A 22,114-nucleotide genomic window follows, 5' to 3' on the forward strand; every position below is an offset into this window, starting at 1 on the left:
CAGAGGTTGCAGATCGCATTGTTCCAACCTACAGGTCGAAGTTGTCCAAGAGATACACAGGTTCTAGGCATGAAGTCAGGCGGACGACGGACACACAGTTGGCTCTGAGAAGAAGTCCAGTAAATAAGAGCTAAAGAGATCTGCCATGACCTTGTGCGACACTTGATGTTACACTACATCCCTCGCACTATGGCTGCTGTGCACCGGCTGCGCTACCGAGCTGCAGCCAAGGCTCCGCTGGTCTTGTGGTTGCACATGATTATGGTTTGTTGTCGTACGCGGAACGCGATGCGGGTGTGCGTACGCAGTGGCGCAGGCTGTATACACCCCTCTGTTCTTCACCAACCTCGACCTCGTACCTCCTATCTTTTATGGGGAAAATGGAAGTAGTGGAGATGTGGGAGTCACAACCAGTGTTCTTGGCTGTGTCGCAATGCGGAGATTGACAATGGACTCGTAGCCGGAAGAGATGCGTTCCGTGTTCTTTTCGTCTGGCTGCTCTGTCGCGCCGTCTTCTGTGGCGTAATCACAACGCAGAGGTTTCGTGGGGGGATATCTCAAGGTTTCGCTACAGTGCTGAAGTCTGTTGCCAAGGCAACCGATTAGCATATAGGTATAAGTTGGGATATGTGAGATATATGTATACCCAAAACCAAAGGACCAGCAAGCAATGCAAAAAGTATACGGAAACAGAAAGAGCTCGATGTGCCGTTCAACGCTGCATGGACCCAAAACGCCTACCATGCAGTCATGCCTGGGGAACCCAGAAGTGCGTTAGCATCGGCATAAGTGAAAGTGCAAAAGACTGGCTCAAAGGCGTCAAGAAATCCATGAAGCGGAGTGAGGTGTCAGGCGTGACGCGCATATCGAGAAGTGACGTATGTTCGATCATCATGATGCTTGTTCTGGGTGCATGATGCTGGGCGTTTGGACCCCAGGCTTTTCCGTGTGAGATGCAATCTCGAGGACGCTCGTTGAGCTTTCGCCCCCATCCTGTACACTCATGCCCAGTGCCCTCCGTGCGAGCTCTTTCTGGCCGTTCGCAACATAATCGACAGGTGATGTCGTAGTGTCGTTATCGCCGGAGCCAGACTTGTTCTTTGCGGGAGGCGGTTGCAACCATGGCACGCTGGTGCACCGTATGACAAGCCTTTGTGTGGTGTCGTCTACAGGCGCAAAGTGATTGCCACTGGTTACGAGGAGATGGAGAAGCCGCAAGATATCATCGCACTTGTAGTGTGGCGGCTTGCCAATCTGGCTGTTTGTTAAGATGGGATAGAGAACTCGAAGGTACGTATGCCGCAGAGCATTTGCAGCCGTCGAATCGTGTGGAAGATCGATTAGGTTCCGGAGGATGACGTCGATCAGAACATGGAGGTCATTTGTGTAGAAGTACTCCGCGGTCGAGGGGTTTCCAAAAACAAGGTACAAGACTTTGAGAATCAGGAGTTGAAGAGAGGTCTCCGATTCTCGGTTCAACAAGAGGATCAAGTTGCATCCAAAGGTTTTGTATGTCATGCCATGGCTAGACAAAGCTTTGATCAGTCGATTCGTAACCGGGGGACGGCCGTCCTTGTGGTGACTCGTGGAGGCTACCAGGTATTGTTCGTTCAGGACCAGCTGTAAACGGTCAATCTTGCACTCCGCATTCATTTGAAGGTACGTACCAGAACACGAATGACTGGATAATGGTATGGATCATCTGCGTCGTCAGAAGCGCCTTCAATGATTTCAAGAAGGTAAAGAATGAAGTTGTCGTTGACTGCAGCTAATAGACAGGTCAGCTTTTGCCCACATGCTTCGGTGTCGGCTGGTCAACATACCGAAATCTTCCCAGTCAAGTCTTTGTACTCGAGACGACTCGTATAGAAGCTCCAGAAGCATTTGATGCAATCTTGTCTCCTCTTGCACACTCTCCAGTTGTACCAACTCCACCAATCTTGGAAAGCTTCCTTCCTTGTGCATCATCTCGAAGACAACATCATCTCCGCTATTGCGGCCGTCGTAGAGGAGGAGTGCGGCGACGAGGTGGATGGTAGGGTTATCCTCTTCCTACGGGAAGGATCAGCTGCTGTTACACGTTCGAAGAACACGAGAACCTCTGATGCCACATACCTGCAAAAGACAGTATATCATCTGCCGGCGGACATACTCTTTGTGTGTCGCGAAAAGTTCGCCCTCCAACATGCGAAATATGCATTTTGCGACGCTATAGTCGGTTCCAAGATACTCGGCTGTCCTTGGTCAACGGCGTTCGTGAGGTTTTAAAGGAGCGGGTTACACTTGTAGCTCGTGGTAACATTGAGGAACGCGCGCAGAGAATTGTCTATGATCTCTTCGTCATGACATCGTGTCGACACAATGTCGTCGAGCTCTGCGCAGCTTGTCAGTCTTCGATGGTGGGGTTACGGCGGCACGGAGTCCTCTCACCATCCCAGAACTGTTGCTCATTCTCGAGGTCGTACGACACCTCAAATGCCATACTGTGTTCGCGGGCCAGCCACCAGAATCATTGTCCCCGGCAACGCAGGCCTGAGGGGTTATTGTAGGAGGCGCAAAGCAGTTGGTGATGTTTAGTTGTTCGCATCAGAGCCTCCGAAGGACGCCCACGATAAGTGCGTCACTGTACCTAATTAGGCAAGCGTGTTTGTTCCTTGACGCGTGCCTTCCTTGTCACTCACCCTTCAACCACCAAACTCGCTCGCGGCCAACCACGATGCCGTTACGAACTCTCTAACCTTACAGAATCTTTGTCATTAAGTGCTCCTCCGTTTGAACCTGTCGAAGTCGCCCCATGAGGAGCATGATCCGCTTACGAAAACCGCCTGTTCGAGGAGAACCCTTGCCATCTGGACCAGATGGTTCTAGATTGGATACGTTGCTTTCGTTCAGAGAGATGTCTGTTGGCGGATTCCCTGGTGGGCCAGTTGCAGACATGCGCTTTTGAAGTGTGGTGGTCACATTCTCGTCCGACTGTCGGACTGCCACAGACTGCGTTCCTCCTTCTGCACGGGAGGTGCTTCGAAAATTGACATGGAGCTTCGAACTTTTGAACACGAAGGGGTTGCCCGCCCTCAGATCTCTGTCCAAAGCCTTCAGCTCAGTGGTCGTCATCTCCCCACCCTCGAAGACCAGACTCAAGGACTCCAAGGCTACAAATCCGTGATGCCTTGATGCTATTTTCCTTAGGAACGGCCAGTCTGAGTGTTTGCAAGTGTATTTGGATTCTAGAGGACACCGGCACTCATCCCAAGGAAAGTGCGTATTTGTCCGGAGAGGCGCAATCTGCACCACGACCTCGAGATGCCGTATCCACCTGCGCGCGTCCTCAGGGGGTAACCAGAAAGAGGTGGATTGGAAGTATGCCTGACGAGCGAGTCGTGTCCTTGCTAAGCAGAAAGTGTTTCCAGTGTAGAAGGCCTCCTTCGCAGTACGTCCGATAACGTAGAGTGAACACGGGAATGGCGCGATTGTTTCTATCATCAGCCTCCTCGCGCTGACAAATTTCCTGCCCTGTCCTCGATTCCATTCGACTCTTATCACCCCAGCAATCCGAAAGGCGTTGGCCAAAATTCGAACTCTCATCCACTCTGGCGCTATTGACATGAATTTGTCAAGCGTTCGCGGTCGGTGCACCATCAACTCGTTTGGATGTTTCAGAAAGAACTCTTTGATCTTTCGCGATCGGCGCAGAGGCGTGTTCGGTGCCGGGCATGGGACTTGTTTTGGCATGTTGAGCATTCGCGCCCTGTGGCTTCAAGTCGAAGAAGAAGGTGGAAAAGCCGAACATCAGTCAGCTGTGGGAAAGATGTGCAGAATCTGCGGGTGTGAAATCATTTAGGACATAACGGTTCAGGGTATAAATCGCATTTACAGGGCACTATCGAAGACATCATCAGCAGCCAACACACCGAAGATGCTGCTACAGGCCAATAAGGAGTCAACTCTCCTGTGAAATTTACTGCCATCCCTTTTTCGTACAGGACGCCCATTGCCTAGCATCGATGCGACTGTCTCACAACTTACCTTGCCACGGATGGCACTCTGCACCTATCCAACCGCTCTTTTCGCTGTTGCACTGCATCTTGCCCGTTGCAGATACGTACTTTGCCAGAAGCCTTTCCAAACGTACATCGCGGACTGAGTCGCCGTCGCCGGCCGGTATGCTATAAGTATCATCGTACCACGCCGGAAAAGCAGAGCACGCCTCCAAAACAAGTTGTGGCGTCTGAAAGCGAAAATGCTCTAGCGTACTCCAAATTCCGTCGATCGTCTCCAGCATGTCGTGATTAGTGACGAAGGCGGTTTCGAACATCAGTCTCAGGGTCCTCAGTTCGGTGAATCCCTTGACGGCCCGCTGCATTTGTCGCAAGTACTCGACGTCTCGTCCAGGTCGCCATACCTCGCAGGCCACCGACACGAGTCGCGGGTCCTCGATAAAGATTTCGATCTCCAGGCGCCGGATCCACCGGCGGATATCTTGTGGAGGAAGCCACACACCACGGCCGACCCAGTCCATATCGCTGCGCGGATCGCATATGTGAAACGTGTTGGACTTGTAGAAAACGTACTGCGCCAGTCTTGGGATTGGATCGGGAGTTGAAAGCAGGGGAGCCAAGGTGTTGTTCGTGAGCTCTTCACCCGGTGTGTGCTCCCAGTCACTGTCTGCACACAAGCATCCTGGCCATTCGCATTTTCCTCCCCAGAAATCCTTCTTTGAGATGACGCCGGGAAGAACGAGAGAGTATTCGAGGATCTGAATGATGATTTCCTCGGGGAGCTTCGATAGTAGCTCCCCTAGAGTCTGGGACTGAGGGATAGGTGCGACCGGGAAGGGGGCAATGAAGGCACACATCGTCACCTATCGCGAATTTGTGACTCAACTGACAATGTGGGAAAAGTAAGAAGAGCTGTAAGGAGCTTTTGAGGACTGAGTTCTTTACAGGGTCTTATCATTAAAGCCCATTCATGGTTGACTATTGACCCTGGTTGTAGTCTACCCGTGGACACTCCATCAACCGTTTTCCAAGTACCTAACTTCCCTTCGCCCATCATCAATTTGATTTGACCGAGATCACTGTCGTTCTTTTCATCCTCACCTTGGCTATTCATTGAAGTTGTGACACGAAAGATGCCAGCGCCAATCATCTGCTTTGGTATAGGGAACACGAACTTGTGCGTGTGGTGTTTCATGGCTGGTAATGTGGGGAAGGAAAACAACTCAGTCCCTGCTAGCTGTCTAGTTGCATGCGCCTTGGCTTCTCCAATCGTTGTTCAGGTGTCATTCATAATCAGCTTCTGGAACATGCTTTTGTAATTAATCAAAGACGTTGCCTTTGTCGCAGTTCGTATTAGATAGGAAGGAGTCAGCGCCCTCGTCAAACTGATTGGCGTCTGATCATTTGGAGCCTCTATTTCCCTTGTACAGTCCAACCGGGTACTTCAGGTTTGCACAGTTGGGGAGGAACGACTTCTGGTGATGCAATACGCGCTAACATTTGGCTTCTCCTGCAAGTGTCAGCCAAAAACCGTACGAGCGAGAACGTCCTGAACAGATGAGCACACAAAAGAAACGGTATTGATTCTACAGATCCGTGTAGTCCGGTAAGGAAAAGCCAAGGTATTTACACACGTCGCAAGATTTTCATTTCCTTCTCTCACACCTCTACTGGTCGTCAATGACGTGGAGGTACTTCTTCTCCTCGCGCTTCTCACGTTCCGACATGGGTGGCAGATCGTAGTACGACGAACTCCTGTAGCCCTTGAGGTACTCGAATGTCAGGCTGCTCAATTCAACGGGCTCAATGTCGAGATCCTTGAATGTCTTGGCCGAAGGATCGATGTACTGGTCAATGAACTCGCGCTCGACCTCGTCCTCAGAGTGGATGGGCCACCAAAGGAGCTTGTTGGCGTAGCGTGCAACAGGCTTCATGAGAGCCTTGGGAACGTTGATGTGGCGGCGCTTCTTCATGGCTTCCCGCTCAACGAGGTCGTTTAGCTCGGCCATGGTGTACTCTGTGGGACCGTAAAGCTCGAAAGTCTCAGCGGCTGTTGTATCGTCGTGGAGCATAGCCTCAAGAGCCATGCCGACATCGATGGCATGGACGGGGTTGAAGCGCTCCTGCATCCAATTGGAGGTGACAACGTTCAAGGGCGCAGCAAGGCGGTGGAGAAGACGGTCCTCGAAACCGAACATAGGCGCTGGGCGAACGATGGTGGTCTCCGGGTAGATGGAACGTGCTACCTGCTCACCCTGGGCCTTGGTGCGGTAGAACTCGGAGGGAGAGTCGAGCTGTGCGCTGTGCGAGGAAACATGAACAAAACGATCGATGTCGTACTTTGCGACGGCATCCGCAATGCGCTCAGTGCCTTCGACGTGGACATCGGACAAATCAAAGTTCTTGGTGGGGTAGTCGCGACCAATGAGGTTGTAGACAATGTCAGAGTGTCGCACGCTCTCCTCAATCGACGCGGTGTTGCGCAGATCCATTTCGAGGAAAACGATGCGGCCAAGGTCACCAGCAACCTTCAGGTGGCGCTTCGCCATCTCTTCACGGAAGGGCACAATGACGGTGCATCCTGAACGGGCTGTTCCTGCGATTAGCGTCGTGTCCCGTCTCTGACCCTCAATGGCAACGCACCGAGCCTGTTGACAATATAGCGTCCCAGGAAACCCGTCGCTCCGAACACGGTCGCTGTGTAGCCTGTGTATGTGTGTGAGCGGACTCCTTCGTGTATGGCTGTGGACTAGGGCGCACCTCCGAGCGAGGATCGACCGGCGGACACGGTCAGAATGGGTTTTCCGGTCCTGCACGAGTGTCAGCATTCTGGCCGTGGTGCGCAGGGCGATCGCCGTACCTAGTGATCCTGACATCGTGGTTGATTCGGCCGGCCGGGCGGCGTGTGGAGGTCGAGAACGGCGAAATGCGGACGGAGCGCGACTGGGCCGGCATCGCTGCGCGGGCGCGAGCACAGCGAAGGGGCAGGGCCATGGTTGCGGCGGTCAATGGCTGGCGGGAGGGTGGTTCTGAAGCTTGTCGAGTGCAGCTTCAATGATGAAGTCGGGGGCTTGGCAGCACTTTCCCCGACGGTAGCTTCCGCCGCGACGCCATAGCAAGCACATCCCACATCAACGCGCCCCCAGTACACAACTACACCAGCACCCCGCCTTTCCCACCAAATTCCCACCACTTCTCCTCTTCATACACACTATCGACATGGCGATGGACACAGACACAATACCGAACCTCCTCGGCGATGCGCGGGACCAGGCGCCGGAGGAGCTGCAAGAGTACTTCATCGCCTTCGAAGACTACTGGGAGAGGAAGCTGTGGCACGAGTTGACCGACAAGCTCATCGAGTTCTTCGAGCACCCAGAGAGCGCTAAGCAGCGGATACCTTTCTTCGAGACGTTTATCAAGAGCTTCGCCAACAAGATCAACCAGCTCAAGCTGGTCACACTGGGCCTGAGTGCCGCATCACAGTTCAAGGGTAGGTCGCGAGGGGTCTCCATGATGGTCTGTTGCTGATTGCCGTAGACGATAAGGAGCGCCTCAAGTTCGTCAACGACCTCGCCGAGAGCGTCAACAAGCCTGCCTCACAGGACGCCTACGTCTACGCCACAGTCGCCGCCGCCAGCATCCAGCTGAGGTTACGGGACGAGGAGGGCGCCAAGAAGCAGCTGGACGAGTGCGAGCAGATCCTCGACAACTTCGACTCGGTGGAGACAGTAGTACACGCCAACTTCTACAAAGTCAGCGCCGAGTACTACAAGGTGCGCTTACCAGGGAGACCACAGCAACCCCAATGACCCCAAACTGACATACCACAGTCGAAGCACGAGTTCGCCGCATACTACAAGAACGCCCTGCTGTTCCTCGCCTGCGTCGACATCACCGACCTCGAGCTCCGCGACCGCCAGTCGCGTGCCTACGACCTCAGCATCGCCGCCCTCGTCTCAGATTCCATCTACAACTTTGGCGAGCTTCTCCTCCACCCCATACTCGACTCGCTCGTCAACACACCGCACTCGTGGCTGCGAGATCTTCTCTTCGCTTTCAACCGTGGCGATCTCAGCGCATACGATGTCCTCTCCGGCAACATCTCGAAGGTGCCTCTGCTCAAGGACCATCAGACGTTCCTCTACCAGAAAATCTCCCTTGCAGCACTCACCGAGACCATCTTCCGCCGACCACCGCACGACCGCGCCATGACCTTTTCGGAGATCTCGCAGGAGACCAAGGTACAGCCCAAGGAGATTGAGCACCTGATTATGAAGGCGCTGAGTCTGGGGCTGGTGAAGGGACAGATCGACCAGGTTGCCGAGATCGCGCGTATCAACTGGGTGCAGCCCAAGGTGTTGGACATGAAGCAGATCGAGAGCATGAGGGCGCGATTGAAGGAGTGGGATGCCAGCGTGAACCAGCTGGGCAACTGGATCGAGGGTGTTGGCAAGGACGTCTGGGCCGCTTGAGCGAGACAAGGGGTTCACGAAGCTAGACGGTTTGTTGGTCAACAGCGGCGAGGCTGTCTCCGCCCCACAGGATGGGCGGCGTGCAGAAGCTGTAAGAAACGCAGCCCACGCGCCATGATCGTAGAGAATGCCTGCACAGCCACATGGAGGCGATGAATGAAACATGATCGTAGATAACGCCTGCACGGCCAAATGGAAACCGATGAATGAAAGAATCACGACATGCACATGAGATTTCCTTGATACGCCAGCAACGACTTCCAGTGATACACGTTATAATTTCTTCTACAAAGCCTACCAACTCGATGGACTAGAGGAGCCCGCCCTCGACGGCGCCCCCGGCAACAACAACCGTCGCACAGACCCAGGCCGGGAACCAAACCAACCAGACGGTGACCTGGGTCCACAGCCCGCTGACAAACCAGCCCTGCGCGGCCATGACCAAGGCCTGATTCAGATCGGCACCGAGCAGCCTCGCGCTCCACTGCGCTACCATGACCGGGTTGATGAGGGCGAGCAGCAGCAGCTGCACGACGGTGAGCCAGGTGCGGCTCGTCTTGCGGACAAACGACAGCGGCGCGGCGAGCACGCCGATCAGGAAGGACTGGCTGAAGTTGAGGGTGGCGAGAGCAGCGAGGATCATGCCCAGCAGCAGCAGGCTGAAGCACTGGATGAGTGTGTTTTCCTGGCGGGACAGCGGGCGCAGCTCGGCGAGGAACCAGGCGACGACGAGCGGGAAGAGGGTCGTTGCGTTGGCGGTTGTGAGGTAGAGCGCCGAGAGCGTGTCGTACGACCACGTGTTGAAGAAGTACAGCGGCAGCAGGCCGAGGAAGTGCATTGTGAGCACGCTGAGAAGCGGGAAGAGCAGGTGACGCTCTGTTATCGCTGTCGAGGCGACGGGGACGAGGGCTTTGGCGCCGTCCTGCTCGACAAGCTCCATTTCGGGTTGCTTGGACGGCGAGGATGGTGCGGCGGTGTCGTTTTTCCCAGCGGTCTCGTCCTTGGTGGCGGGCTCGTCCTTGGGAGGTGTTGTGGCAGCGGGATTTGGGATGGGCTCGTCGGAGCGGCCGCTGGCGACCCAGAGCGCGATCGAGGTTATGCTGAAGCTGACGGCGATCAGCATGGCGGAGGGAAGGTAGGTGCCGATGCTGATGAAGCGGTTTGCTTGGATGAGGAGGTAGAAGAAGAAACTCTGGTGGAGGTGCTCGAGGAGGTTGTTGAGGCTGCGGAAGAGCGATTCGATCGTCTTGCCCAGCGACATCTCGTCGTGCCAGCCGTCGCCGACGGTGCTGAGGGTGATGGCGTCGACGTGATAGGGGATGAAAGACGAGTGAGGGCCGGTTGCGTGGCCTAGGCCCTGCGACACCATGCCTCGCAGCATCGTCTGGAGGCGCTCTCTGTACGAGTCCCGGTGGTCAAACATGCGCTGGATGGCGCAGCCAACGCCCATCTGGCTCGAGGCAATCTGGACAGCGGTGTTGAACAGGTCGAGGTTCGGCAGCTGGCCGTTTATGCCGTCGTACAGGACGTGCAGTTTATCGTAGCGGTGGCCCCAAGGACCAGCAGGGTAGTCGACTGCAACGGCGCCCTGCAAGGCTCCGCTCTTGATCTTCAGGCTCTCGACATGGCGCTCGTCGTGGCCGTCGTGGTAGGCATCCACCCAGGCTTGAGGCCCCGTGGTGCTGTCCCCCGACACCAGGAAGATGATGTCCTTGCTCCACAGACTCCAGCGCTTGAAGTAGCGAGCCAGCGTCAGGACGAGTGCGACACCAGAAGTGTTGGTGTCGTTTGCCATGTTCTTCCATGCGCCAATCAGCACAAGGGCTTCCGTGGCATCGCCGCGAGGCGCCTGGAGGATGGCATACACGTTCTCGTTGGCGATGGTGCGGTTCGAGACGTGGTAGGCGTACTTCTGGCTCGCGACCTTGAGGTTGTTGGAGCGGAAGATGTCGCCCAGCCGTTGGGAGCGCCTGTCAGGCAGTCAGCCAAGTGGTCGTGCGTTGCCTCGAGGTACCTCGACAGGGAAGCTGCTCGACTTACTCCTCGACCGGCTGCTCATTCAGCGCCCAGACTTCTTGGCGATAGGCGCGGAAGACATTGTGCTCGCTGCCGGCGAAGTACGTGTGCACCTGTCCGGGCAGCAGCGCGTTCTCGGAGACGTAAGTGTTGCGCGAGTAGTCGTTCAGCGGCAGGACAAGCAGCCACGCGATGCCGACGACAATGCACAGGGCGGAGAGGTAGGGGGGGATTTTGAGGATGCGCGCATCCCGCCGCAGCGCCAGTATCGAGGCTGCCTGGATTAGCAACAGCCCGCCGGATGGTGCGTGGAGAGCTCACAGATCAGAGCCATGTTGCCCGTGTTGCCCGTGTTGCCCGCCGCTCAATAATGCCCCGCGAGACCGCGCAGAGTGACGTTGGCGTGTCCTCTGCATGCGGCGCGCCTGGTTGCACTGTCGAAGGCCGAAGGAGCGCTAACTAGCGACCTCGCGACGCGACCCGCCCATCTTTCTCAACGCGCTTGCAGTGGGCTCCGACCTGTCTCACACCTCACCGTCGCGCGCCGCCATGGCCTCGTACACGCAGTTCAATCCCGCCCGCCTGCGCTCCTACGTGCTGCGTCTGCCGCTGGCCACCCGCCTGTTGCTGCTGGCCATTGTCGGCCTCTGGATTGCCGCCATCCCGCTGCCATGGCTCAGGGAGTGGGCGCGGCTCGAGCCGGCTAAGATGGATCTGACCCAGAGTACGTCGACTTCTATTGCCTCGGTGAATGTCACGCAATGCGCAGACGCCCAATGTATCGTGCATACTCGAGCGCTGCTGCATGAGGCGCACGCCCGTCTGAGCTGCAAGAGCAGCAGTGCAGCACACATGGGACCAGACCCTTCCGACGTACACAGACGCTGACAACCACGGCCCAGTGCACCGTCTCAACCTGTTCCCGTTGATGCACCTCAACTTCTTCCACATGATCTTCAACCTCTTCGCCATCGCCCCTCTGCTCGAGCGCTTCGAGTCCGAGTTCGGCACCCTCGTCACGCTCGCCCTCTTCACTGGGCCGTTTGGCACCCTCCCCGGCGCCATGTACACGCTCCTCGAGAAGTTCGTCTTCCGAGCAAACACAATCGTCATGGGCGCGAGGTACGCACAAAATACACCATGGACAGCGCGAATCGACGACTGACAAACACAGTGTATGGGTGTTCCTCCTCCTCTCCGCCGAAGTAATGAAACAGCACAAGACGTCGCCCACCATCGCCATCGGCCCCTACAAGATCCCCACCTGGACCACGCCCCTCATCCTGGTCCTCGTGACCAGCATCCTCGTACCCAACGTCAGTCTCATCGGGCACCTGTGCGGCGCCGGAATCGGCTACCTGTGGGCTTCGGGCTACATCAAGTTCCTCGTGCCCCACGAGAAGATCTTGAGGTGGGTCGAGACGAAAGCGAATCTGCTGGGCAGACTGCCGCATTATGTGTCGGTGGACCAGAAAACCTATGGCCGCTACGGCGTCCTGCCTACGACGAGCGTGCCCATGGGCGGGATACCGAGGAGTCCGGAGCCGGGTGCGAGGCCGGTCCCGTGAGCACCGTCAGGGACGTGGATATAATCGCTCCAAGTTTCGTTTGATCAGTTTGCCGTGTGGAGTTACAAAGGTATAACGTGCGTGCGACTTAATGCATAATGGCGGCGTTCTGGGCATGGTTTTGGTAATCAATGATGTTGCATGTTCATGTATAGATATTGTAGACGTCGATGATGAGCGCCACGAACGAGCATCACCTAAAAAAAATCAACTCGCTTGATCCAGTCAGCAACTTGAGTCGATTGCAATCTGCAGGAAGTGCGTATCATGGCTACCATATCTTCGAACAGGCGTGTTGCAGTACGATGTCCCACCTGTCTTCACCCGTCGGAGCGCCTTGAGATCCTCCAGCTCACGTATTTGTAAACGTCTAGCAGGCGCTCTTCGGGGAGCGATGCCGACTGTCAGCCTCCTCACGGAATAATCCGTGATACTTGCGTTGTGGTTGTAATCTATCAGAGGTAATCCGGTAGAAACGTCCTTGTAAAGACGGCAGGGCAAATTTTGTTTACCAAGTGTCGTCTACTCCCTTCACTTTAGTCATGACCCTGACAACCGCTCATGACCATACCATCAGAGCAGCAGCGACACTTGCCATCAGCTTTGTCAGCTCAACTTCGGGAGAGATGGTAGCAAGTCGTGCTTGTACGGGTATTGCGACATGATGTCTGCTTCAAGAGTAGCCGTAGTAGACGGTCACACCAACATGCTCGACAATGCATTGCCAGCCCGGCCACTGATAGTGTGTCAATATCATCTTTCAAAGCAGCTGAACGTGGAAAGCGACAAACCTTTGCCCTGGCCCAAACGAGCAGCCGATCTCCATCCTTCAACTCCTGCAAGAAGCCGTCGCCGGTGCCAGAGCCTTCGTTGCCCTCGTGGGCATCCTGCGTCCAGATTACGTAATAATCTTCTGCATGGCCCTGTGTAGCAACGCGATTGCCCTGCAAGTACCAAGCTAGATCGCCCTCTCCGCCCTGAGGTCCTTGCTCGGCGAATTCAGGGCGCCGGGATAGCTGCCAGCCACGCGGGGTGATGTGTTCTTGGAAGGACCGCGGTGTTTCGAAAACGCTATCAGACCAGCACGAAGGAGGGAGTCGAGTCCTGTAGTCGTCCAGGCCACGCAAGATAGAGGCCTCGAGCCAGGAAGACGTGCTGAACGTGCCTCGAGTCGGCTCTGAGGTCCAGCCTTGATCGCGACTCCGGACGTGGAACTTGATTGCTTTGATCCTGATCTTCTCGCCGTCCTTGCGAAGCTTGTCGACTCTTGGGTCACTGAACACGTCGGCGTCAAAGCAGAGAGCTGCTGCGCTGGACCGGAACATGGTTGCAGCTACTCTGACCGTTCTTCCCTGCTCAGCAGAGAATCTGCGTGTCGGCCAGTACTCCGCATCCTCGAGGATCTTGAGTGCCAGTTCCGTAGGTAGACCGAGTGCATTCAGGAGTGCTCGTACTCTGAGAACGTCCTCGTAGTCCAGAACCCATGGTGTACTTATAGAGTCTCGTTGGGGCATCCAGCTCTTGAACCAGGGCAGCAAATGCTGCATGTAGACCGCATAGGCTCCCAGAAGGAGGCAGAGAAGAATACCTGTAGATTCAGCCGAGAGCAAACCGCTGAGCATTGGCTCGCAATGTTGTGCGTTGATGGTGGAATTGGTGAGAGCCTTAGTATAGTCCAAGAGATGTCGCGCTTGGGCGGCTGGGGCGGCCCCGCAGCTGGTGACGCTTGAATTCCAGGGGTTTAACGCGTGCTGTCATCGTTGCACCAACTTTCATTGTTGTATCAACACTTCACTACGTAGATTCACGGCGGCATCGTTATAGCAACCATATTGGACATAACTGACGTTTGTTGTTGATCAACAGGGCTGACAGCTGGAAAGAACCAGCGATCCCTTCTTGGTGCCTTTCCATGAGTACTAGCCTTCTGAAAACAGCTACGTCGCTCAGCCCCATCAAGTACGTTATGAAGTTCAGCCTTGGATTGGTCATGAACGTGGTCCTCGAGTCCTGTCTCGAGCTCATCGGAGCCTCAAGTGCTTCTTCGATATCACCCCTCGCCGTCAATCTGTTAATCTTCCAACCAAGCACGACCATGGTTTCTGCATATCAATGGGAGACATCTCGGGCTGAGCCGAATGGTGGTACAACTACATAGTCCGATGTAGATGATGCTCTCCACATTTTTAAATAAGAAGGCAGATGTTGGCGAATCTGAGAATCGCAAGGGTCATACCAGGAAACTCGACGTTTTCGTAAGCCCTACCGACTCATATAAGTGGCATGTGCCCCGTTCTGCCTCGAAGAGAGCGGTATTGGGACGTGGCGGTGGCTTGTAGAACGCCTGGTCACAGCAGCAATAGACGTCTGGGGAACTACAAGATGCACAAAGATTCCAGGAATACGCATATCAAGGTGCAGTACATGTCATATCGGTCCGAGAGACTTGATCAATCTCTGTAATAAACAAGAGGGCTCACAGTGAGGAAGATGACAGGTCACAGCGGGCAAGTGACATCACAGGTGAAAGCGAGGGGGCTCGCACACTGGGAAGCTGTCAATTTCTCCAAAACTCATTCTATCCAGCTCACCCTCACTTTTCGAGCTGCCACTCTTGATCACCAATATGAAGACAGAGGAGACGGCAGACGACTTGCGTCCAGCGCCCAGCAGCAGCTTCAGGTGAGTTCAGCACTAGCGCAATTCAACACTGCAGGCCAGCTGATAACTTCGAAGCTACATCGCCTCACCTCCTATCTGCCTCGTTGTAGGCGACATCAGCGTAGCCTATGCTGAGTTCTTCGTGCATCAGTCTCTGATATGCCTGCGAAGCGAGTTCTTTGTCAAGGCTCTCAGAGGCCAAGGCTCGGCTTCCAACGAGCGTACGGTGTCACTCCCAGATTGTGATCCCGAGACCGTCTCGTAATACGTCATGTTGCTTTACGTACGTACCTATTTGCAAAGATATGTGGCAGTCCTGACCTGGCCCAGACCAACAAACTACCACCCAGAGACCTTGCAGCACACTCCAGCAACATGACAGACAAGTATTTCACGCTTGGCAAACTGTACGTCCTCGCAGTGAAGCTTCTCGATGCCATCGCCCAGAACACTGTTCTCGACGAGCTCCATGTACGCGACCGGGAGCAGGAAGACGAGGGTGTCCACAGCCAGCCTAGCCCAGAGACAATACGAACAATCTACTGCGATACGCCGGGTGGCAGTAAGGCGCGTGAGTGGCTCGTAGATTTATACGCCAACCACATCAGCGACGGAGCATCGTTGAACTTGTACGAGACCTCCCACGGCAGTTCCTAGCCGACTTGGTCGCCAGGATGATCATCTTCTGTCCGCGCCCTGCTCAACTCTTGTCCGTCAAGAAGGAGCTTGCAGAGACGAAGACAAAGGCTGAAACGTACCTGAAGGTTACGGTGCAGCAGGGAGCTCAATTCGCGAAGACTGAGACACAGCTCAGGGAAAGACTTGCACAAACCGAGGGACAGCTGAAGGCAAAGACGGAATTGTGTGAAGGCATGCGCAAAGACATGAACACCATGCAAGGCCAACGCGACCAGGCCTGGAAAGTAAAGGCTGGCTTGGAAGAAGACCTAAGAAAGGCAAATGCAGAGGTGGCGGTGTCGAAGCGTCGTGTAACACCCACTTGGGACAGACCGACCTCAGATGTATACCGACCTCGTTGAGCGACCCGAACGACGCCATGCACAGCGTACCGTGGAAGTTAATCTGCGATTGCATCATCTCCGACAACACTGGCGCGAACCACATCACATAGAACAGACAGAGGATACAATGTTTGAACGTTTCGACCCGGAACTCCATTGAGCTATATAGCTACCCATGATATCCTAACCTGACCCAAAGAAGGAAATAGGTACTTGCACATGACCCATGTAAATCGTTACAAGCTTTTATCCATGCCCGTCTTGTGCAAGAAAGACGTTGTACAGGATGTCAAACCAAGATCAATCGCTAAAAGGGACAAATGACGAGACGTAAGCCGATCTACAACTCGTCGTGGATCTCATCGTCGTCACCAAGGACAACGCCAGCGACGTTCTTGACAGCCTCGGCGGCGCCAGAGGCAGCCGACTTGGCTGCGGAGGCGGCACCGGAAGCAGCGCTGGAGGCGGACTCAGTGGCCTCGGAAGCGCCTGACGAAGCAGACTTCGAGGCCTCAGAGGCACCGGATGTGGCGGACTTGGAAGCCTCAGACGCGCCAGACTTGGCGGACTTTGTGGCCTCCTCGGCACCAGACTTACCAGACTCGGTGGCGGCCTTGGCCTGCTCAGCGAGCTCTTCAGCATCCTCCTTAACAGCATCGGCGGCTTCAGCGAAGACACCAGCGACCTTGTGGGAGCCGTTCTCCTTGATGAACTGGGCGAGGTCCTCGACGGTGCGGGAGCCGGAGTAGTCGATGGGAGAGTCCTTCTTGCCGGCAGCAAAGAGTTTGATGGTGGGGAAGCCCTGAATCTCGTCAGGGACGTCGTTGGCGGTGGCATCGACCTTGGCGATGGTCACGAGCTTGGAGAGCTCAGAGGACGCGTATGCAGCACCGAGCTCCTCGTACTTAGGAGCAAGAGCCTTGCAGTGACCGCACCAGGGAGCGTAGAACTCGACAAGAACATCCTTATCGTTGTCAAGCACGACTTCCTTGTAGTTCTTGGCGACAATGGTAGTAACGGGGCCGTCATTGGACTCGGGGATGGGCTCGGACTTGATGGAGGGGTCGACCTTGCCAGCGAGGAAGTCCTCGACGAAGGTGCCGATATCCTTCTCGTTGATCTTGAGGTCCTGGTCGTACGGGAACTTCTCGTTCTTGTCGGTGCGCTGAATAGCGAAAGCGGGCCATGCGTCGGCCTTCAGGTTGAGGTTACCAGCGTGCTGGCCGAAAGCGGTGGCGTCGATGGTCGCGAAGTTGATGGCGCCCTTGTGCTTGACGGCGAGGGGCTTCAGGTCCTTGGCGAGCTGCTCGCGCTCCTCGGGAGTCTCAGCGAAGATGTAGGCGAGGGGAATGCCAGCGGCCATGTAGCCAGCGTATGTCTCGGGGCCGACCTCGCCAATGAGGGGAGTGGCAGCGACGGAAGCGAAAGACTTGATGGCCTCAGCTTCGAACTTCTCGGTGAAGACGTCCTTGCCGTCATCGAAAGACTTGTAGAGGACGAGACCGGGCTGCGTGACACCCTCGGCCTTGGCGAGAGCGGCGTCGTTCGTGGCACCGAAGAGGTAGTTGTCGCGGAGACCGTTGGCGACCGAGTTGAAGGTCTCGTTGGAGGCCTTGTCGTCGGCGGCGAAGTAAGCGACAAGGACGACTTTGTCGGCGGTCTTGAACTCCTCAAGCGTATCCTTGGTAACCTCAGAGACGGAAGGTAGGGCCTGCTTGGTCATGTATGATATCAGAGAGTCGGCCTTGCGCTGTCCACTGTAAGGAGAGATATTGTCGAGGCCACGGAAAACCTTCAGGGTCGGGTAACCCTCAACACCGTACTCCTGGCACAGGTCCTGCTCCTCTGTGCAGTCGACCTTGACGAGCTTGATGTCCTTCTCCTTGAGGGTTGTGGCGGCGGTCTCGTACTCGGGGGCAAGAGCCTTGCAGTGACCGCACCATGGTGCGAAGACTGTGTGGTAATGTTAGTATTGCATTCGCCAATAAGGTTTGTATGGGGCCGGAGAAGCTTACACTCTGCGAGGACAAGGTCGTTCTCCTGAACGAACTCCTTGAATGTGTCTGTCTTCAGCTGGTGGACATCTGAAGAAGCCGCGACGACGGCGGCGAAGAAGGCGGCGCAGATGGTTGAGCACTTCATTGTGGCGGTTGTGAAGTTGCAATTGCGTATATGGAGTAAGAAGAAAGAGGGAGTTGAGAACCTCTGCGACAATGGAGTGGAAGGGAAGAGCTGAGGCAGTGGGCAGGGAGTTTATAACTGGAGTGGAGCTCGCGGCGGGCTGTGGAACTCCAGGAAAGACAACAGGTGTCTACTTTCACTAGTTAGCCTAGTGCCTCGGGAATGCGAGCCAGGCCGGCCAGGGTTCACGCACAGCCAGCCTCACCATAAATGTATTGGACACCGTGGACGTTCCTGCGCCTGGTTGCTGCCAATCATATACTTGTGAAAGATCTTGTCTTGGGTGCGGCACCAGTTCGCACGCTGCTTACAAGGTTCACCAGCGCTCGTCTTGTGGTACCTCTATCCTCCGTCCCAATTAGGCTAGAGTTGCCGCCTTCGCAGCTTTCCGAAAGCGCATTATTAATATACAGAGAGTGCTTTCACTCTTACTTGCGGAAAACACGGGATTCGCTTTCTCCAAGGACAGGTGTTCTTTTGCTGCACTGTGCGCCCTGCGCAGTAGGTAGTCCTGCCTTCACAGCGGGAATAATATTTGGGGGCGAATACGACAAGAGTACCGCATTGAGGCCCTTGTTTCGGTAATGCACAATGTCGAGCATTCAATGTCCGTGCGCGCTGCGCTGCTCCATTGATGCATGGCATGGTTTCGTCAGTGTGACGGTCGACCTTTAGTACTCTGTAAAGGCAGCTGAAGGCACATGGCGCCGGCCTGGGGCTTGCCAGCAAACCATAGAGGCAGCCACAAGGCTCTTTTCTTTTTTACAACACACAGCACTAACAGGCGAACAGCACCACCAGGGCACTCGTGAGATCCGAAAAGAAGGGGATTTCTGTGCATTCTGAGATCGTTGACGCCAGAAGCCTCGACCATGAATCTATCTCGTTCTTTACTCAGCATCCTTGTACCCTCCTCGGCTTGAATATTGAGGCCCTGTAACATTAATACCACCCTCTATATCCAATCATACTTCTTCCCCAGCGCTTTGTCCAGTCCGTGCGGCAACGGCCTACTCTCCTTCATCCCCATTAACCGCCTATATACCAGCCCCTTCTCCCTGAGTAAGAGCCTGTATCGTTGCCGAACATCACACTGGTACTTGCCCTCAAACCGCACGCTGTGCAGAATATCGTCCTCGCTCTTTCCATCTATCCAAGCCTGGACAATCGTCTCATCCTCCTTCTCACTCCATTCCACCTCTTCCTTCCTCCTCCAAACAAGCAGCACGTCCTCCAGCACCTTCTTCTGCTGCTGCGGCTCGTACCACCGGCCCTGCACAGCTGAGGCGGATATGCCCATCTCAAGAGCGATGTCTCTCGAATTATGACCCTGGCCTCGACACCCAATGATGTATTCATCCATTGTAACGTACCATTTTTTCGAATGCGGCGCCCTCGGCGATCTTCCACTGGTAGTATTGGCCCTGCACGGCTTGTGTCGTGCGGCCCAGTGCTGTTGCTACTTCGGGCCAGGTTCGCAGTTCGATGAAGCGGAGGCGGTGGAGGAGGGCGTGGTCAGCTGGCGTCCAGCGGCGCGCAGTATGGCGTGTAGACGATTCTTGATGCATCTTGGCTTAAGTCTTCTGTGATATCGATAGTTTGCTGGTAGTGATCGCTGTTGGGTTGAATGATTGCATCACTGCGGTATTACGATTTGATGAGTGGGCGGAGTCTGGCGTTGACGAGCGTGAAAGCCGAGTGTGCAGCATTGGGCTTGCGGTAGGGTGTTTCTTGCGAGACATCTTACTTTCACTTTCCTTCCCTGGAGTTCTCTTTGTCTCATTCTTGAATTCTTCACTTTGAGCATGTCCCATAGCAGCAGGCGGATAGTCGCGCCTCAACGCATTCACATTATCGTCACAGTTTTCGATCAGTCACCTCAAACATGAATGGGCACTTTAAGTATGCTGTCCGTCCATGAACGAACGTCAATATCTTTGAGATGAAATACCTGTTCGCTCATATCTAGAACTTCACTGCCAGCACACACCTTCGCCAACAAATACAGAACATTCCGGCCTGCTTGTTCCACACTCGCGCAACATTACCAATCCATTCGTTCATTACAGCGGACTATAATGGTGAATCTTGGTGTACTTATAGAAGGATGTTCTGGTGCTGACCAAAGACACGGCTGTTTCTCGGGCCTCATACTTCAAGTCATCGTTGGCACCAATAATGACAACAGAGGAGCAGAAGATCACGAGAACACAGCCCGAGGGTCTCGGCGAACAGTGACATATCTAGACAGCGAGTGGTCACCGTGCACAGGGAACGACTTGTCGCCAGATCCCATTTCTTTGCAAATACCCTCAAAGACGAAAACAAAGACGATAAGACATACAGAAGGGGAGGCAGTAAAGCAAAATCATCTACGCTTGCAGTCATCTTTACATCTTCTACGAGAGTATTCAGGACATCAGTGCGAAGCACGCTATGCTCACATCCATGGCTCAGGCCTCTGAGTTGAAGGGCTCTTTCTTTCCTGGCGCAATGCCGATCGATGCGCTCTACAAGACAACACAGGTTTCAGATCCGGTGCGAAAGTGGCTGGTAGGTTGTACTATTTGGCACGGCAATGAAAGGTGGATCGACGACGAGGTGTCTACCAACTGCGAACACTTGTACGACGTAGTGATGGGTATGTACAAGGGCAGACCTTGTCCTAAAACCCTCGCAAATCGTCCGGATACATTCCCATACGTTTTCAATACTACGAAGAGCTACACGGGAATAAAGGGTGAAAGGTTCGGAGATCTGTTTTGTCGTAGAATGAGCCAACGACGAGGTAATTACGCATACGCAATGGAGTTTCGAAACAGTGTGACTAGTACAGAGCAGCATGCACAGGTACCTTCACATGCTTCGTTCCTGACTACGGGACTGCTAACGACTGTCAGCTGCCGCACAATCGATATCGTTGTTGGATGCGCGACAAGCAGCGACAATGGCTGTCAGTCTCACACGCGCAAGCTTCCAGTTCTCGAATCTGTACTTATCGGCCGCTCCCCGTTCTTCGCAAACGTTGTGCATAGATACAGGTCTCCTTCGTCGGAACCCTCCGGGAAAGATGTATCTGGCTCGAAGGTGCGACCGGGGTCTGTGAGACTACCAGAAGACAATCCTAAAGTAGTCAACAACTATGTATTGCTCTTACATAGCGAAGAAGCCCCCACACTCAAGAAACCGGATGATCTTGAGGAAGTTGATACCGAGGAGTATCCAAGGGTAGCTGCCAGAATTCTCCAAACGGCCATGTGCACTGCCGTCGACGACCTCCAGACCCAGCATAGTAAGCTGTACCTCTTCTGCGAGAAGATGCAAGATGTCACCTCCAAGGAGATAATACTCGCCGCCATTATTAAATCCACCAAGACACCCATCAAAGACCTCCAGCGCCGCGCTCGCTCTGGCCCATCTATAATCAACAGGCTGTGCGCCGTCACCAAGACTGGCGGTCGGATTAGAAGGTGGCTAAGTGACTGCGCTTTGTGCTTCGAACATTCAGGCTGGCTCCAGGATGGCCTCGGGTGCCACCCTGAGTACCTCCAGGATGTTGTGAGGGGAATGTGGAAGGTAAGGTCGAGGCCAGATGTGGGGGAGACAATGAAGGCGGAGAATTACTGCTGGCCTTACGACACTTTGCAGATGGTGAGACAACCAGAGCTTAATACACCACTGCAAGCAGTGCTTCTCGTCCAAGTGAAAGTTACGTTAAGGCAAGAAACAGAAGAAGGACAGATGCAAACAGGAAGATAGAGCAACTAAGGGGAAGTTGAGCTAGGAGATATTTTGGACAAGTTGGATCTACTCTTCTTCGCCCTTCCCTCAACTCCTACTTCGAAGGACGAGTCGCGTCAATCACGACTACCCAGACTTTTCACTTCCAATGAGCTCGCCCTCCATTGGCTTCCTAGTACTTCATATGGACACTTGTTGTTGTCCTTGGATGGCCGAGGAGAGCACCGGTCTCTTCACGATAGATAGCGGGCTAGCGTTCTTTCGTGAGCTCCACCATGCAAATTTTCCTTGACCGAGTAATCCAACCGAGCAATGACACATTGCAGTAATGACTTCGAACGGAGCTCACGACACTGCTATCGTGCATTGCTGTCCCAAATTATTCGACACTAGAATATTTTTTTCTTGCCCACATTTCATCGATCACATCTCTTCCCAGCTCAAAGCTGGAT

At 54.6% G+C, this 22,114-nt stretch overlaps 12 protein-coding genes across 12 annotated transcripts; 5 read left to right on the plus strand and 7 right to left on the minus strand.

Moving 5' to 3' along the window:
* Positions 1–891: 891 nt before the first annotated feature.
* Positions 892–2,187, minus strand: M421DRAFT_92132 (uncharacterized protein; the record flags this gene model as incomplete). Its single annotated transcript, XM_033598011.1, has 4 exons — positions 892–1,620; positions 1,668–1,768; positions 1,824–2,052; positions 2,116–2,187. 4 exons carry the CDS (start codon positions 2,185–2,187, stop codon positions 892–894), a joined length of 1,131 nt encoding a protein of 376 aa, XP_033449271.1.
* A 1,691-nt stretch (positions 2,188–3,878) lies between these two features.
* On the minus strand, positions 3,879–5,127 carry M421DRAFT_144880 (uncharacterized protein). Its single transcript, XM_033587523.1, has one exon. It carries the CDS (start codon positions 4,853–4,855, stop codon positions 4,016–4,018), a length of 840 nt encoding a protein of 279 aa, XP_033449272.1. The 5' UTR covers positions 4,856–5,127; the 3' UTR covers positions 3,879–4,015.
* A 76-nt stretch (positions 5,128–5,203) lies between these two features.
* Positions 5,204–7,040, minus strand: M421DRAFT_420255 (NAD(P)-binding protein). Its single transcript, XM_033592412.1, has 4 exons — positions 6,859–7,040; positions 6,759–6,808; positions 6,642–6,704; positions 5,204–6,588 (listed from the first exon to the last, which is right to left on the minus strand). Exons 1-4 carry the CDS (start codon positions 6,990–6,992, stop codon positions 5,666–5,668), a joined length of 1,170 nt encoding a protein of 389 aa, XP_033449273.1. The 5' UTR covers positions 6,993–7,040; the 3' UTR covers positions 5,204–5,665.
* A 93-nt stretch (positions 7,041–7,133) lies between these two features.
* On the plus strand, positions 7,134–8,700 carry M421DRAFT_420256 (uncharacterized protein). Its single transcript, XM_033592413.1, has 3 exons — positions 7,134–7,491; positions 7,539–7,774; positions 7,832–8,700. The coding sequence occupies exons 1-3, from the start codon at positions 7,218–7,220 to the stop codon at positions 8,471–8,473; spliced, it is 1,152 nt and encodes a 383-aa protein (XP_033449274.1). The 5' UTR covers positions 7,134–7,217; the 3' UTR covers positions 8,474–8,700.
* Positions 8,701–8,723: 23 nt separating this feature from the next.
* Positions 8,724–10,880, minus strand: M421DRAFT_420257 (Glycosylphosphatidylinositol:protein transamidase, GAA1 component). The gene is made up of 3 exons (XM_033592414.1): positions 10,811–10,880; positions 10,514–10,763; positions 8,724–10,443 (listed from the first exon to the last, which is right to left on the minus strand). The coding sequence occupies exons 1-3, from the start codon at positions 10,821–10,823 to the stop codon at positions 8,784–8,786; spliced, it is 1,923 nt and encodes a 640-aa protein (XP_033449275.1). The 5' UTR covers positions 10,824–10,880; the 3' UTR covers positions 8,724–8,783.
* Positions 10,881–11,001: 121 nt separating this feature from the next.
* Positions 11,002–12,287, plus strand: M421DRAFT_420258 (rhomboid protein 2). Its single transcript, XM_033592415.1, has 3 exons — positions 11,002–11,213; positions 11,392–11,611; positions 11,664–12,287. The coding sequence occupies exons 1-3, from the start codon at positions 11,039–11,041 to the stop codon at positions 12,055–12,057; spliced, it is 789 nt and encodes a 262-aa protein (XP_033449276.1). The 5' UTR covers positions 11,002–11,038; the 3' UTR covers positions 12,058–12,287.
* Positions 12,288–12,730: 443 nt separating this feature from the next.
* On the minus strand, positions 12,731–13,571 carry M421DRAFT_61811 (uncharacterized protein; the record flags this gene model as incomplete). Its single annotated transcript, XM_033595914.1, has 2 exons — positions 12,731–12,793; positions 12,849–13,571. 2 exons carry the CDS (start codon positions 13,569–13,571, stop codon positions 12,731–12,733), a joined length of 786 nt encoding a protein of 261 aa, XP_033449277.1.
* Positions 13,572–14,683: 1,112 nt separating this feature from the next.
* On the plus strand, positions 14,684–15,758 carry M421DRAFT_4847 (uncharacterized protein; the record flags this gene model as incomplete). Its single annotated transcript, XM_033594749.1, has 4 exons — positions 14,684–14,739; positions 14,794–14,979; positions 15,033–15,347; positions 15,392–15,758. 4 exons carry the CDS (start codon positions 14,684–14,686, stop codon positions 15,756–15,758), a joined length of 924 nt encoding a protein of 307 aa, XP_033449278.1.
* A 112-nt stretch (positions 15,759–15,870) lies between these two features.
* M421DRAFT_420261 (protein disulfide isomerase) lies at positions 15,871–18,054 on the minus strand. The gene is made up of 2 exons (XM_033592416.1): positions 17,756–18,054; positions 15,871–17,693 (listed from the first exon to the last, which is right to left on the minus strand). The coding sequence occupies exons 1-2, from the start codon at positions 17,880–17,882 to the stop codon at positions 16,081–16,083; spliced, it is 1,740 nt and encodes a 579-aa protein (XP_033449279.1). The 5' UTR covers positions 17,883–18,054; the 3' UTR covers positions 15,871–16,080.
* M421DRAFT_145007 (uncharacterized protein) lies at positions 18,007–18,661 on the plus strand. Its single transcript, XM_033587524.1, has one exon. The coding sequence runs from the start codon at positions 18,132–18,134 to the stop codon at positions 18,504–18,506; it is 375 nt and encodes a 124-aa protein (XP_033449280.1). The 5' UTR covers positions 18,007–18,131; the 3' UTR covers positions 18,507–18,661.
* A 215-nt stretch (positions 18,662–18,876) lies between these two features.
* M421DRAFT_4849 (uncharacterized protein) lies at positions 18,877–19,489 on the minus strand (the record flags this gene model as incomplete). Its single annotated transcript, XM_033594750.1, has 2 exons — positions 18,877–19,194; positions 19,295–19,489. The coding sequence occupies 2 exons, from the start codon at positions 19,487–19,489 to the stop codon at positions 18,877–18,879; spliced, it is 513 nt and encodes a 170-aa protein (XP_033449281.1).
* Positions 19,490–20,763: 1,274 nt separating this feature from the next.
* On the plus strand, positions 20,764–21,627 carry M421DRAFT_92141 (uncharacterized protein; the record flags this gene model as incomplete). The annotated part of the gene is made up of 3 exons (XM_033598012.1): positions 20,764–20,771; positions 20,822–21,497; positions 21,610–21,627. The coding sequence occupies 3 exons, from the start codon at positions 20,764–20,766 to the stop codon at positions 21,625–21,627; spliced, it is 702 nt and encodes a 233-aa protein (XP_033449282.1).
* Between the last annotated feature and the right edge of the window lie 487 nt (positions 21,628–22,114).

The sequence above is a fragment of the Didymella exigua genome (genome assembly GCF_010094145.1).
Source record: "Didymella exigua CBS 183.55 unplaced genomic scaffold M421scaffold_12, whole genome shotgun sequence".
In the NCBI taxonomy this organism is placed as follows: Eukaryota; Fungi; Ascomycota; class Dothideomycetes; order Pleosporales; family Didymellaceae; genus Didymella; species Didymella exigua.